Here is a 13,343-nt window from a genome sequence, read left to right as displayed (position 1 = left end):
TGAAGGCCTTGCACTCATGTTGGATCAAGCCTTTCTCTGCTAAACCACTATATGCTCATACAATTGGATTTGAGAAATTGGCATCTGCAAGAAACCACCAATATCCCAATGGGGAAAGGCTGCAGTCCAGATAACTGAAATGTTAACAAGGCAGAAGCACTTAACTTTGGTCTGCCTTAGGTGGCAAAGGAAACCAGAGAAAACAAGTATCGGGGCTCTGCTATCAAGGTAAATCATAATACATTCTTCCCCCATGACTCTTCCCCATATCCTCTCTGTAGAACCTCTGAAGTTAACAGTAGCGGATGAGATACAGGAGGGTTTTGTTCTCAAGAATTAGAGGCAAACTTATTTTGAAATCACATAGTCTCAGGAAAGCTCTGGGCATCAGGAAACGGGCTGATAGTCTTTCTCTGGGGTGGCAGAGACTACACATGCTTTCTTTCCTGCCACAGAACCTGACTCTCACGTCTTACTTCTCAATCCAGAGGGTCTACTGTAGAGATGCCCTTTTGACTGTAGATGTCAGGATCTAGTTACTGAAGTTTAATTTCCTAAATCTGGATTTCAAATTTTTATGTTTCACACTAACTAGAAATTGTTGACTGCCGGACAAGATTTCTGAAATGTAATGTCCTGGGTATAAAAAGGGGATTGAATTTGATTATTCTTTTTAAATAAGCACATACTTTAAGGATTAGTTTCTAATAAGATGTGCTGGAATTAATTCTCATTGCTCTGTATTCCTAAAGCACCTACGTTCATATCTTGATTGTAATACTTTTCACTATTTCTTTGAGTTGTTTACTTGTTTATCTCCCTTGCTTATTAGACAGTAAATTTCTTGAGGGTGGGGCCTATGTCTTCCTTTTTCTCTTTGGTGCTTGATACTCAGGAAATACTTTTTGAGTGGGCAAATGGAACTTGGTTTTAAATAATCATTTCATCCTATTCAGAGTGACCAGTTTGTCAAGAACCCTAACTGCCTTAATCTTTTTAATCATTGATAGTATTGTTTCCTTATTTTCCTTCTGTAGATCTTAACATGATTAAAAGAGCTCTAGAGAAATAGGTAGCACTCTAATGGAAATCAATGTTTCTTCCAAAATCCTTCCTTTTCCAGGTGCAAAGCCCTTCTTGGATGCAGCCGCAACCATATATCCTACAGCACCCCGTAAGTTTTTCATCTTAATGGCTTTGTAGTTTATAAGTAAGCTATGTATACGTTAAAAACCATTCTCTGGGTTTAAACGATTTGCCCAAAGATGGTGTAGGATTTGGGAGATTTTAAATATGAAATATGAGAATGAGTTCATTATAAAACTTTCACTCACATTGTCTTAAATCAGTGGTTGACCTTAAGTCGAATTCACAATCCATGAGAATTTAAACGTAGGAGATTGTTCCATTGGATTTTTAAATTTTAAAGTTTTAAAATTGCTAAATTTTTAACCATACTTAGGATGAAATAGCTCTCATTTTTTACATTCTGTTTAATGCAAATATAAAGTGTTCAAAATTGACCTAGAGTTTTTCATTAGTGTTAGCCTCTCCATGGAAATTATAAAAAACCTAAAGTAGTAACACCGACTTTGGTAAATAACAAAGGTGATTTCTTTAGTGACGCGAGCATGTGTTGTACTTATGTATATATTACAGTTTTTAAATTGAATGAGTTACCCTTCACCTTATTAGGTAGTATAGTTAATGTATTTTTCAGAGATACATAAAATCCAGTTTGTGGAATTAAAACATGGGTTTAAAAGTTGAAAAATAAAGGTGGAGAACAAAATCACAAAAAAGACCAAGAATGCCTAATGTAATAATCTAGATGCTTGCCATGAGGAGGCCGCAAATTTGGCCTAAGCTTTCTAGTAACCAGTGCAAAATGGGAATCTTAATAAGCAATACAGTTCACAGTACTTATAAAACGGATCAGTTGCTTAGGAAAAGCACACTGTTTTTGGCCTTAAAATGAGGCGGGAATTTCTCTCAGGACAACTTCCTAAAGAGGAGATTATGCAGTGTTAGGCCAGGCATGTGAAACAGCAGAACAGGGACACATTCTGAACAGGAAGTTGCTGAGATGACTTTGAAGAAGCAGATAAAACATGTTTAGTTGATAACACAGGAGAAGAGCTCTCTGATGCTATATGTATGTGTGTTGTGTGTCTGTATAAACATACACACGTATGTTTCTACACACACACATCTGCACACGTACACCCACAAAGCCACACAAACGCCTATGGCAATCTGCATCCCGGGTACTCTGTGCTGTCCTACTGGGGAATGCTGGAAATCAGCTCACTTTTCATTTGGGGGCTTCCTAGTACAGTAGCTCCTACAGATGAATGAGGAAGAGGAGCAGGAAGCTCCTTCTGCATATTCTGGGCTTTTGAGTCATTTCCATGTTACCACACACTTTTTGATGTTGCACGTTAAAAATTTTAAAGGAAAAAATTTCTTATGAAATATATTAATAACAAACTACTTCTGACATGAATCTATATCCTTTGGGGGGGAAGGGGTCAACTATTACAGACAGAGGCAGACACATCTCTGAGTTGAACAACTTTGAGACAGTAGTGGTGTGTGCAGAAGGCTCCTACCTGAGGATTCATTCCTTCTCCCCACCCAGATTTAGACTGCCTGCAACCAGCATTAACGCACCTGCACACCAATCTTCGCCCTCAATTGTGTATCAATTTATCAGTAAATAACAGTGTATTTAAGGGATGAGTCAGGTACAGTGATACCAAAAACCTAACATTAATATTTGTAGGGTGTATCAGAATAATTGCATCCTCAGGTAATCAGGTGATAGCAAAAGTGAGAGGAATGCTATAATCCATAAGAATATTACAATTGGATAAATTAGAGAAAATGCAAAAATCCAGAAATAGAACTAATCGAATTTCATACACAATTAATGTACCATTAAGTAATCATTAAAAATGATGATAATGACAGCAAGGCAGTAAGGTAAATATTTATAATGGAATGTTAAGTTATAAAGCAAAACCCAGGGGCTTCCCTGGTGGCGCAGTGGTTAAGAATCCGCCTGCCAATGCAGGGGACACGGGTTCGAGCCCTGGTCCGGGAAGATCCCACATACCACGGAGCAACTAAGGCTGTGAGCCACAACTGCTGAGCCCGTATGCCACGACTGCTGAAGCCCATGCGCCTAGAGCCTGTGCTCCACAGCAAGAGAAACCACCACGATGAGAAGCCCACGCACCGCAACAAAGAGTAGCCCCAGCTCGGCGCAACTAGAGGAAGTCCGAGCACAGCAACAAAGACCCAACGCAGCCAAAAATTAATTAATTAATTAATTAATAAAAAAAAAAAAAAAGAAGAATCCGCCTACCAGTGCAGGGTACACGGGTTCGGGCCCTGGTCCGGGAAGATCCCACATGCCGCAGAGCAACTAAGAGTATGCGCCACAACTACTGAGCCTGCGCTCTAGAGCCTTCAAGCCACAACTACTGAAGCCCGCATGCCTAGAACCCGTGCTCTGCAACAAGAGAAGCCACTGCAATGAGAACCCTGTGTGCCGCAACGAAGAGTAGCCCCCGCTCGCCACAAGTAGAGAAAGCCCGTGTGCAGCAACGAAGACGCAACAAAGACTCAACACAACCAGAAATAAGTAAATAAAATAAATAAATAAAAAAAAAAAAAAAAAAAAAGCAAAACCCAGGATATGAAATAGTTCATGTGCCCTGGTTGCAACTCTGTAAAAACATGCAGAGACCAGAATCTGGAGAGTGCTACCCTGACCATGCTAACAGCTGTGTATTAGAGACAGGCTGGGTTATACGGGTGATTTTTTTCACCCCTCCTCTCTGTTTTTAACTATATTTAATTTTATTTTTGATGACCAGAATTTTTTCAAATGAAATCAAAGATTCTAAAATTGGATTATTAATCATATCTGAATCTGCTTCCCTCCCCTGGCACCAAATTGCAGTTGAAAGTTCTGAGAAACACTGAGTGAATGAAGAATGTGATCTTGATCCTAACAGCCTGACCTTGAATCAAATGACTATTTTTTTAACATTTTTGAACGAAACACTGTATTTAGAATATTCAATATAGTATATTGTTTTGTGGCTGCATGAAACATCAACTGTCATTTACTTTAAAAAAAAAAAATTAAGCATTTTGTAACCCTGGCCAGCCAAAAGTAGTTTGCGTTTCCTGTCACACCCCATAGTTCTCCTGTGGACTAGCTTGCTTTACAGTTAACTGAAAGTAAAGGGAGAGGTATTTAACCAAAGGATTTCTGTGAAGTGGGTGCTCTTTTAAAAAGTCTCAGGAAGCACCATCTAGACCATTTATAAGAAATCATGACACCATTTGCAAGTTTGAGGGCAGGTTATTTTAGCTTCATGTTCCTCAGTAAACTAAGGCATTTCCTTTGCAAAAGGTGGTTCCAGAATCTGCACTCCCTCCCTCAGTTTGTCTCACTTCCTCTGTCTCCGACTCCCCAGGGTGCCGTGTTAACTCCCTCAATGGAGCACACCATGTCACTACAGCCCGCATCTATGATCAGCCCTCTGGCCCAGCAGATGAGTCATCTGTCACTAGGCAGCACCGGAACAGTAGGTGGCAAATTAATATCATGTGTCTCAGCAAACAGAGGAGGGTAAATTAATGCAGCCTGTGTCTTCCTTATCAATTATAGACTCTGTAATGTCAGAGATTATGTCTGATCCCCTCTCTCCTTCCCACATTGCCTTTCACATAGTAAGTACTCAGATATTTCTTGATTAATTGATGAACTAAAAGCCTGTCCCCTGGGTATCTGTCTCTCCTTTATCAGAATATAGCATCCATACAAGACCACTTCTAACCCTAATGACTAGTATCGTTCATTCACACTGGCAGACCTGGTCTCATGAAGCAAAAAATGAAGGTGATTCATGGCAGTCAAGGCAGGGAATTTTTACTCACTTATTTCTTCTTGTATGGATTTTGGGGGCACTGAATCACAATCTTAGTATTGACTTATTTCCTCCAAATCCAGGGACTCAGTTGGGAATTGGGGTTGAACTAATCCCAGATTCACTTCCAGGGTTGATACGTGTAGTGTTTAGATGGTCAGATGGCCAAAGGCTTTTAATGGAGACCATATCGATGGTAGCTTAAAAGAACAAAGGGTAGTATTTTCCTGGCTTACGTTCACAGCCAGCAGAAGCAGCTTGTAAAGGCTAAGCCAGGGCCACACACAGCCAGTGAGAAACCTCTCCTGCCTTCGGAGAAGGATGACTGTCGGCATCAGGAAAGCAAGGGTCCATTTCCCATTTTTCAGTGACCTGCTAAAGATGTAATAGGTCATTTACTTCTTGGGTCTCCACCTATGGAAACAATTCTAGGTACTGGTTCAGGGGGCTGCTGGAAACTCATGAGGTCCTTTGAGAGAGAGACCTTCTAGAATAAAATAGCACGTTAGTGATGCTGAATTACCGAGGACGAGAAACTGTAGTGACCGTCGCCCGTGGCGTCGTTGGCCATGCTGACTGTATTCTTCTTTTCAGTACATGCCTGCCACGTCAGCTGTGCAGGGGGCCTACTTGCCACAGTATACACACGTGCAGACGCCGGCGGTTCCTGTGGAGGTTGGTATAGACTGTCCAGTGGCCATTCTGGCAGTGAGTAACTTCAGAAATGGGTTAAATAGAACTCAAAGAAGAATCAATCGAGAGTCAGACATTTGCATAAAGAATCGAGTTGAGAGGGAGTCTATGCCTAGAGTTGTTTTCAACTATGAAATATCCTCTGCATACAAGTTAGTAAACAGCATCCAAGCCACACCCCCAAGACTCCCAGAAATACTGATATTTTCTAGGCTTGTAGCACATTTCATACCCCTTCAAGGCTCTATCTTGTCTCCTGTAAAATGACGCTTACAGGCAAATTAAGATAAAGCTGGAATTTGCAACCCTAGTACCGAAGATTATGTCAATAATAATTACAAAAATTAACTTGTTATCATTAAGATACTTGAAAAAAAATGTTTCAAAACTGTAACAGGGATGAGGAACAAACCATACCTGTTTTTATAGAGACTTAGTAGAGCTAAATAACTCTTAGTTCTTGTTATGGAAGATACTGTTATGATATTGATATGGAAGAAGTCTGACATTTGAATTCAAGTTGGACAGAAAGCACAGTGTTTTCCTGCAGAGTACCCTTGAAATTCCAAGGAAATTCATCAACCCAGTCGATCCCCCCGCTGCTAGGCAGATCCCATAGGTTCCAATTCCAGAAACAACCCTAGGACTGTGGCTGGATTACAGGGGAGGTGGGATGTGTTTTGTTTTGTTTGCTTCTAAATGATTTAAATTTGTGCAATGATTGATAACCACAGTTATCAGAACCCACAGTCCCTTATCTGCAATGCTGGAACAAACAAATCTGAAACGAAAAATTTTCCTTGTAACTACTTTAGCAAAAAACCTGACCTGTGACAGAACCCAAGCTGAACTGATGTAAGACAAGATCTTTACCCCATTTACACTGCATATTCATACCTTTCAGCACAGACCTATTAATGTGTTTGATTATGAGGTACAGCCCTAGACCCCACTGGGTATAGTCTCTGATGTACAGCATATGCATACCATGTTTCAGATTCTAAAATCTGAAAATACTGAATTCCAAGTCACATCTGGCCCCCAAAGGGTAAGAGATTTGTTTGGTAAATTGCAGCTTGATATGAAGAGGCAACTCATAAAAGTTAAAGGAGGTTCTTTGGGTCTATCAGACATTTTAACTTCTTAGGGAAATAACTTTGAAGGCTCTATGTGACATTAAGAAAATCACTTTTAAGGAGTGCTTGTGTTTAAGATGTGGGACTCAGTCCGACCTAGGTAACAGAGTTTGGATTTCTTTGCTCACATGTCTCATCTATTCTGCTTTGTTGTAGGAGGCGAGTGGTCAGCAGCAGGTGGCTGTAGAGACGTCTAATGACCATTCTCCATATACCTTTCAACCCAATAAGTAACTGTGAGGTATGAGAGAAAGGTCTCCATCACTATAGGGCTCAAGTCAAGGAAAGTCTGATTCTTGTATCAAAATGGTACTTTAAACAACTCAGGTCTGGTCACACTGCTTCAGTCATGGCCAGGGAATCCAATGTTACTGAAATGTTAAAATCAGTGATTTTGTGGATTTGTAGATAAGTATTCTGTCCAAAAATAACAGTGCCTTATATTGAAGTCAAATGTATATTTACTCTCTCTTCCTCCCTACCCACCCCCCGCCAAAAGATTGGTAACATAATCAGACAGCGCCAGGTACCAAATTCGTCCTACAATACATTTATATATATATTTTTTATATTATATATATATTATATGTAATATATATATATTGTTTTAATGCTCACGAACTAAAGGAGATATAGCATAAGATTTTGCTTAATCTAGCATTACAAGATTAGCAGTATCTTGACTATGAATCTAATATGACTATCCTTAGATTGAGAGATTGCTCTCCCAGCTCCCACTGGGACCACGGATCTCAAAACTAGTCACTCTGCCATGCAGATTGCAGTAAAACAGCTGTGTGGAACTTAGAACACCTGGGTTTCTGGATTGCTCTGGTGAAGTATGTTGCAGGTCCCAGATTTGAAAGGTGGACTCGGGGCATAGAAAGTGACCTCAGTTCCAGAGTTTGCATTTACTGGCCTACCACCAGCGATGAGCAGAGCCTTTCTCAAACACATATCTTTAAAACAAGAAAGAGATGACAAAGCTCTGGTATATTACACCAAATGTACAAAAGCTTTTTTTTTTTTTATTTTTCTCTTCCAGGTGTACAGAAGGGTGTGCTTAAATGAAGAAGGTTGTGAAGGCTGAACAATCATGGATTTTTCTGATCAATTGTGCTTTAGGAAATTATTGACAGTTTTGCACAGGTTCTTGAAAACGTTATTTATAATGAAATCAACTAAAACTATTTTTGCTATAAGTTCTATAAGGTGCATAAAACCCTTAAATTCATCTAGTAGCTGTTCCCCTGAACAGGTTTATTTTAGTAAAAAAAAAAAAAAAAAAAAAAAAAAAAAACCAACAAAATACAAAAAGATTTTTATCAAATGTTATGATGCAAAAAAAGAAAAAAAAAAAGAAAAAGAAAACTTCAATTCTCTGGGTATGCACAAAGACCATGAAGACTTACCCAAGTGCATGACCGGATTCTTGTGGTTTTGTTCATTTTGTGTTTCGTTTGTGTTTTTTTCAGCTGTATGAAATGGGCTTTCTGATGTTTAAATAGTCCAACTTCACCCCTGGTGTTCTGTGCTTGCAGTGTGAGTGTTGCCGCCAGTGTCTCTTTCCTTAGCTTTCCGTTTTCCTTTCCACGTAGTGTGAAGTGTCTTATCCTTTTCTATGAATTCCAATTTGCCTTAACTCTTTTGATGCTGTAGCTGTTTCAGTAAAAGTTAGTTCAAACTAATGATGTAGAATGCTTTGACCAAATGGGCTGGTCTATTATGCCTTGTAAAACAGCAGCATAGGGCTTTTAAAAGGTAGTCAATAAAAGTTGCTGAAATTTTGGCTTTTTTAAATATGTAGTAGGTGTTTTTAATGATTTTTCACATAATGTGTAAGGTAGTGAAATGCAAGAAGGGAAAACTGTTTTGTGTGAAACACATTTTCTGACTGGGGAACTTTTAATAGGGTAAATTGTTTGTAAGGCTGTACGCCAAGAGTTTCCTCTGATAGTTTGACTGATTTAGGATATCTGCTGTATGATGCAATGTAAAGTCTTTTTTGCCTTTTTTTCAGGAAAAACAAAACAACTAACTTGATGTTCTAGATTTAGTGTAGGTAGCGTAGGGGCAGGGGGTGGGGGGAGGGGAGGGAGTCACCGAATGTTCTGTCCTTCCTTTATACTAACGATAGTGCTTTAGAATGAGAATGACGCCTGAGATCTGGCAAACCGAAAAAAAAAAAACACAAATGTTGCTATTGCAACGAAATGGCAAAAGCTAAAAGTAAGGATTTATCTTCAAACATAAGCTGAGATATGAATAGAAGCAAAACGATTGGCTACTAGCTCTCTCTATCACGTAAATTTGAGAAACAAAAATTACTTGGCACTTTTAAAGGTAACTTCACCAAAGACCGAAGAGCCAGTAACCAGTAGCTCCAACTTGTCTCAGCATCACATCTTCTGTGCTCTTTATTTTTGCCGGACCAGTTTGCGGTTAGGAGAATGTGCCTTTTTTGTACCTTTGGATTTAGGTTTTATAATTTTAATTGATGTATGGACACACACAAACAAACAAAAAAGCATGAAGGAAGATTTGGATCCAAGCAGTGCCACACTTTACATCATCACTACAAGTGTTAAGTGTAAAGAAAAACCAATTTTGAAACTATGAAATTCCTGATTCATAAATACACAGTTATTTCTACTTTAGTACATATAAGATAATTCACTGTTATTAAAGCTCTTTTATTAAGACAATTGCATACGTTTGAAAAGCAATGGTAAATTAAGTTGTCTTCCAAAACTGTGTACTTGTCTGGTCAACTGTGTGTGATCAGTTATCTACCTCAGAGTCTATTTTCTTTTGTGCTGGGACAGGTTGCTGGCCCTCCCTGTTTCCACAGACCAAATCCTTCCTAGCTCAGGAGCTAGGCCTAAGCAGTTATTTCTTTCGAGTATTTTTTAGTTCTTAAAATTTATGCTTGTGTTTGATTATAGATGTCAGTGACATTTCATAGTTTCAAAAGTCCTTGCTGCTCTGAGAAGTGTAGATTCTAGTGAAAATTACATAGTCATAAGAGAAGTGTGTTTTTGTTTTTGTTTTTGTTTCCTTTTTTAAAGTTGTGGTATTATTGGTTCTATGCTCCCTGGAATATTACTGCTTTGTGAAAGTCCAGACTGAACGCAGCACCCTCTTTGTACCTAGTACATTATAAACCTGGGTCTCTCACTACTTGATATTTTTGCATTAGTTAAGACAGAAATTTGATAACTCAGTTAGAGGGGAGGGGAAATCTGCTGCTAGAAATGTCTGAACTAAGTGCCATACTCGTCTGGGTAAGATTTGGGAAACATAACCTCTGTACATAAAAAAAGAAAAAAAATCAGTTAAACATCACATAGTAGACAGCCATTAAATTATAAAAAAAATTAATTTATGAAGAAAGACCTTTTGTACAGATTGAAAAAAAAAGATTTTCATAGAGATATCTATATGATCAAGAGAGTTAATTTTTTATTTTTGTTTTACTAGTGCCACAAACTTGCCAGTGGTAACTTATTTGTCCGGTTCAAGATAACTCTGTAGTTTTCTTTCCTAGGACTTGTTGTTAAACGCCAAAAAGACATTTTTGAACTGTACATTTGATCAGATTGTTAGCTTTTTCTGTTTTATTTCTTTTGAGAACCTTTGAATAAAAAACATCTGAAATTTTATTTTTCCTGTCAATTTTTTTGAGATTAGATTAAATGAATATCAGAATTTCATTTCATTTCTGATCTCTTCTTTCAGCTCAGTGGATTGGTTTGAAACTGAGTTGAAAATTATTTTCAGATTCAATATGTACTCGAAATACATTTCCTTTAAAAGAACTGGGAAAAAACCTTCCCACCCTGTTGTTTTTGGTTATTTCAGTTCATGTACAGGGACAAGCATTAGCTCACCATGTTTCCTCTCAGCAAAGTCCCCCTTTGGTCTGTTCTTAAACACCAACGAGCCAGGCCCCTCTCCTTCCTCCTTCCTTACTGCTACCTTTTGACTGCGGCAATGTCATTGCCCAGCAAGGAGGACAGAATAAAAACAGCGTCCCCATCTCTGGTAAACAAGCTCACGGGTAAGGATTTCAAGGTGATCTTATCCCTGCCTTGATGCCTCTGGCCTCCTTGAGTGACCTTGTTTGGCTGTTCCCAGTAGGAGGCTCTGGTGCAGTATTCATGGGGCAGAGACTACAGCTGTCTTTCCCACACTGACATGCTTTATGGGAGGCTCTTAGTACAAGAAATTGACTCTTACCCAAGGTAAATGAAATGTTTCAGTGTAGTTGTAAAAGTTTCTTTTTCTGCTGCCCAGTGGCTCTGTCCTGATGAAAGGAGTGCGGGAGAAAAATATCCATAGCCTCCATTTCTGTATGCCTCTTCCGCAGTGTGGACGATGGGGTATGTGAATTAGATACATGGGGTTTAGAGCATTTACCTTGCCAGAGCTGAGAAAGCCCCACTACTCACTGGCTCTTTGAGAAAAGGGAACCCGGTCCTCTAATGATAACCAGTGCCTCAGAGAGAAAGATGTCGGGGCAGGAGCAAAGTGTAGTCTCACTGAGACACACGCAGGCTGCCAAGAATGTAAGCTATGTGGCCTCGTGTTCTGTCCCAGCCTCACACTGTCCCCATGCTCCTTCATAGGACCACTGACTGACCAGAGGCAGGAAAGAAATACTGCTGGGCACCTTAGGTTTTGTTAACCTTATTTTTGTTCTCTTATTTTAAGACGGCTTATGTCATTGGAGTCCTGGGACATCCGGGGGCTGTCGTTCACACACAAACTCTGATAAACACTTTTTCAGAGCACCTTTTCTGTCTGCGCAACAGGGCTAAGCAAGCCAGAATGCTGATGGATAAAAAAGAGCTGTCGCTCACACATAGAAAGAGGACCTGTGGCACCTTTGGGGATCAACCCCCACCTTGCTAAAATGTTGTGGCTCCTCGGGTCACGGTCAGGGGTCAGGACTCCCCCTTTGTCTGAGATGGCCTGGGTCCAAGGATCGGGGAGGAATTCTTGCCTGGAAAAGAGGGAGGAAGCTGGCAGCGACTCCCGGGCGTGCATATTTCTCTCTCTCTAGGCGCTGGGATGAGGGAGAGCAGTGGGTGGACAGGAGCCCCGTTTTCTCCCCACCATCCATGCCCTTCAAGAGCAGTGGCGCGAGGTACATCCGCTGGAGCATGAATTCCGCCTCCTCTCAAATTTCACAGATGCTGGTTAAAAATTCACTAAGAGAAAGGTAGTGCCTCCCAGCCTGAGTAGGGGCTCAAAAATGTGCAGATCTGACAACGATAGTCTCATTCCACCAGAATAGCCAAAGAGGCAAAGATGCAGCTGCCTTGGGAGAAAGGTCACAGACCTGTCACCACCACCTTCCTTCACCACCCCCCGCCCTTGCATGAAAATCTTCAGAAGATGGCAAGTAGGTAGGGAGGAAAACTCAGCCCAGGGTTAAAGAAAAACCGGGCAGCTTCTTCCCCTGCAATAGCAATGTGATGAGATAAGCGCCCCTCGGTAGTGGCGGGGAGCGGGGGAGGGGTGGCCGCAGGCAGCCCCGGCAGGTGGCGCTGGGGAGCAGGGCTGCGGGGCAATGCTCACGGGGCCCAGCGCAGCGTCCTTGGTACGGCTGGGGAGGCGGTGCCATGCGCCCATCCTTCCTGTGGATGACCTCGGCCAGGCGATGGAATTTCAGCCCTGTGGGATGGCTCCGGAGGAGTGTCTCCTGTCTTTGGACGTCCTGTCTTGACGCTCTGGGTCTTTTCAGGGCCCGGGAGTGTTCTCACTTGAGCCACTAGAGGGAGGATTTTGTCGTTCTTCACCTGCAGCTGTGAGCTTGAAGGCAGGCGACCCGGGCCTCGCAGGGGGTGCTCCCGGTGGAAATCGAGGATCCCCATGCACACACCTCTGGGGATAACAGGGTACTCGAACTGCGGGTCAGTAGTAAGAACGTTGCCCGATGCTGTCAGCTCCCTCCTGAGAGCGTTGTTGCTCAGACGGGGAGTAACTTACATGTGATTTTAAGGCTCAAGGAAGAAGGGGTTGGGGGCAGGGAAGGAAGTCAAAACCCTTGCCAGACCTCATGACTGCAGGCGCAAGAAAGTGCTGGCAGGTCTCTCGGCTGCTCAGAATTGAAAACAGGTGGCTTTGGATTAAATACAAACTTTAATGCTATTATTCCTTTTGTGTGTGTGTGTGTGTGTGTGACTGAGATTTGATCTAGGTTATTCCACTGCTCATTGACACCAAATACGGATCATAAACGAGACTACAGGTATCTCCTACCCTCTAGGATCCCTGAAACCACTTCCTCTCCTTGAATACCTCCAGTGACTGGGCACTTCCCATCTCTCTGGGCATCCTGTATCTTTTTGGAACTGCTCTCAAACTTGCTTATGGAGTCAAATTTGCGTCTTTGTAATTTCTACCTGTCAGCCTTAGTTCTGCCAACTGAGATGCCACAGAATAAGTCCGTCATTCCCATTCCTGAAAAGACAAAAGCATAGTGACAGACGACACATCAGTGATTGCCAGGAGTTAAAGGGGAGAGGAGGATGTGACCATAAAGGGCTAGCACAGGGGTTTG

General features: G+C 41.2%; 1 protein-coding gene across 13 annotated transcripts in view; it reads left to right on the top strand.

Moving 5' to 3' along the window:
* RBMS1 (RNA binding motif single stranded interacting protein 1) overlaps positions 1-10,437 on the top strand; it is a 210,039-nt gene extending 199,602 nt beyond the window's left edge. For 5 of the 13 annotated variants that reach the window (XM_036857061.1, XM_036857065.1, XM_036857060.1 and 2 more), the window contains 6 exons: positions 181-228; positions 1,124-1,174; positions 4,494-4,604; positions 5,541-5,654; positions 6,932-7,016; positions 7,821-10,437. In XM_036857061.1, coding sequence (XP_036712956.1) covers positions 181-228; positions 1,124-1,174; positions 4,494-4,604; positions 5,541-5,654; positions 6,932-7,009 — 402 coding nt within the window. In that variant the 3' untranslated portion in view covers positions 7,010-7,016; positions 7,821-10,437. The remainder of the gene's footprint in view (positions 1-180; positions 229-1,123; positions 1,175-4,493; positions 4,605-5,540; positions 5,655-6,931; positions 7,017-7,820) is intronic. The other 8 variants (XM_036857075.1, XM_036857070.1, XM_036857072.1 and 5 more) reach the window with 3 other exon arrangements.
* Positions 10,438-13,343: the final 2,906 nt, after the last annotated feature.

The sequence above is a fragment of the Balaenoptera musculus genome, chromosome 7 (assembly GCF_009873245.2).
Source record: "Balaenoptera musculus isolate JJ_BM4_2016_0621 chromosome 7, mBalMus1.pri.v3, whole genome shotgun sequence".
Lineage (NCBI taxonomy): Eukaryota > Metazoa > Chordata > Mammalia > Artiodactyla > Balaenopteridae > Balaenoptera > Balaenoptera musculus.
The sequence above is the reverse complement of the archived record's forward strand: the minus strand, read 5'-3'. Positions and strand labels throughout refer to the sequence as shown.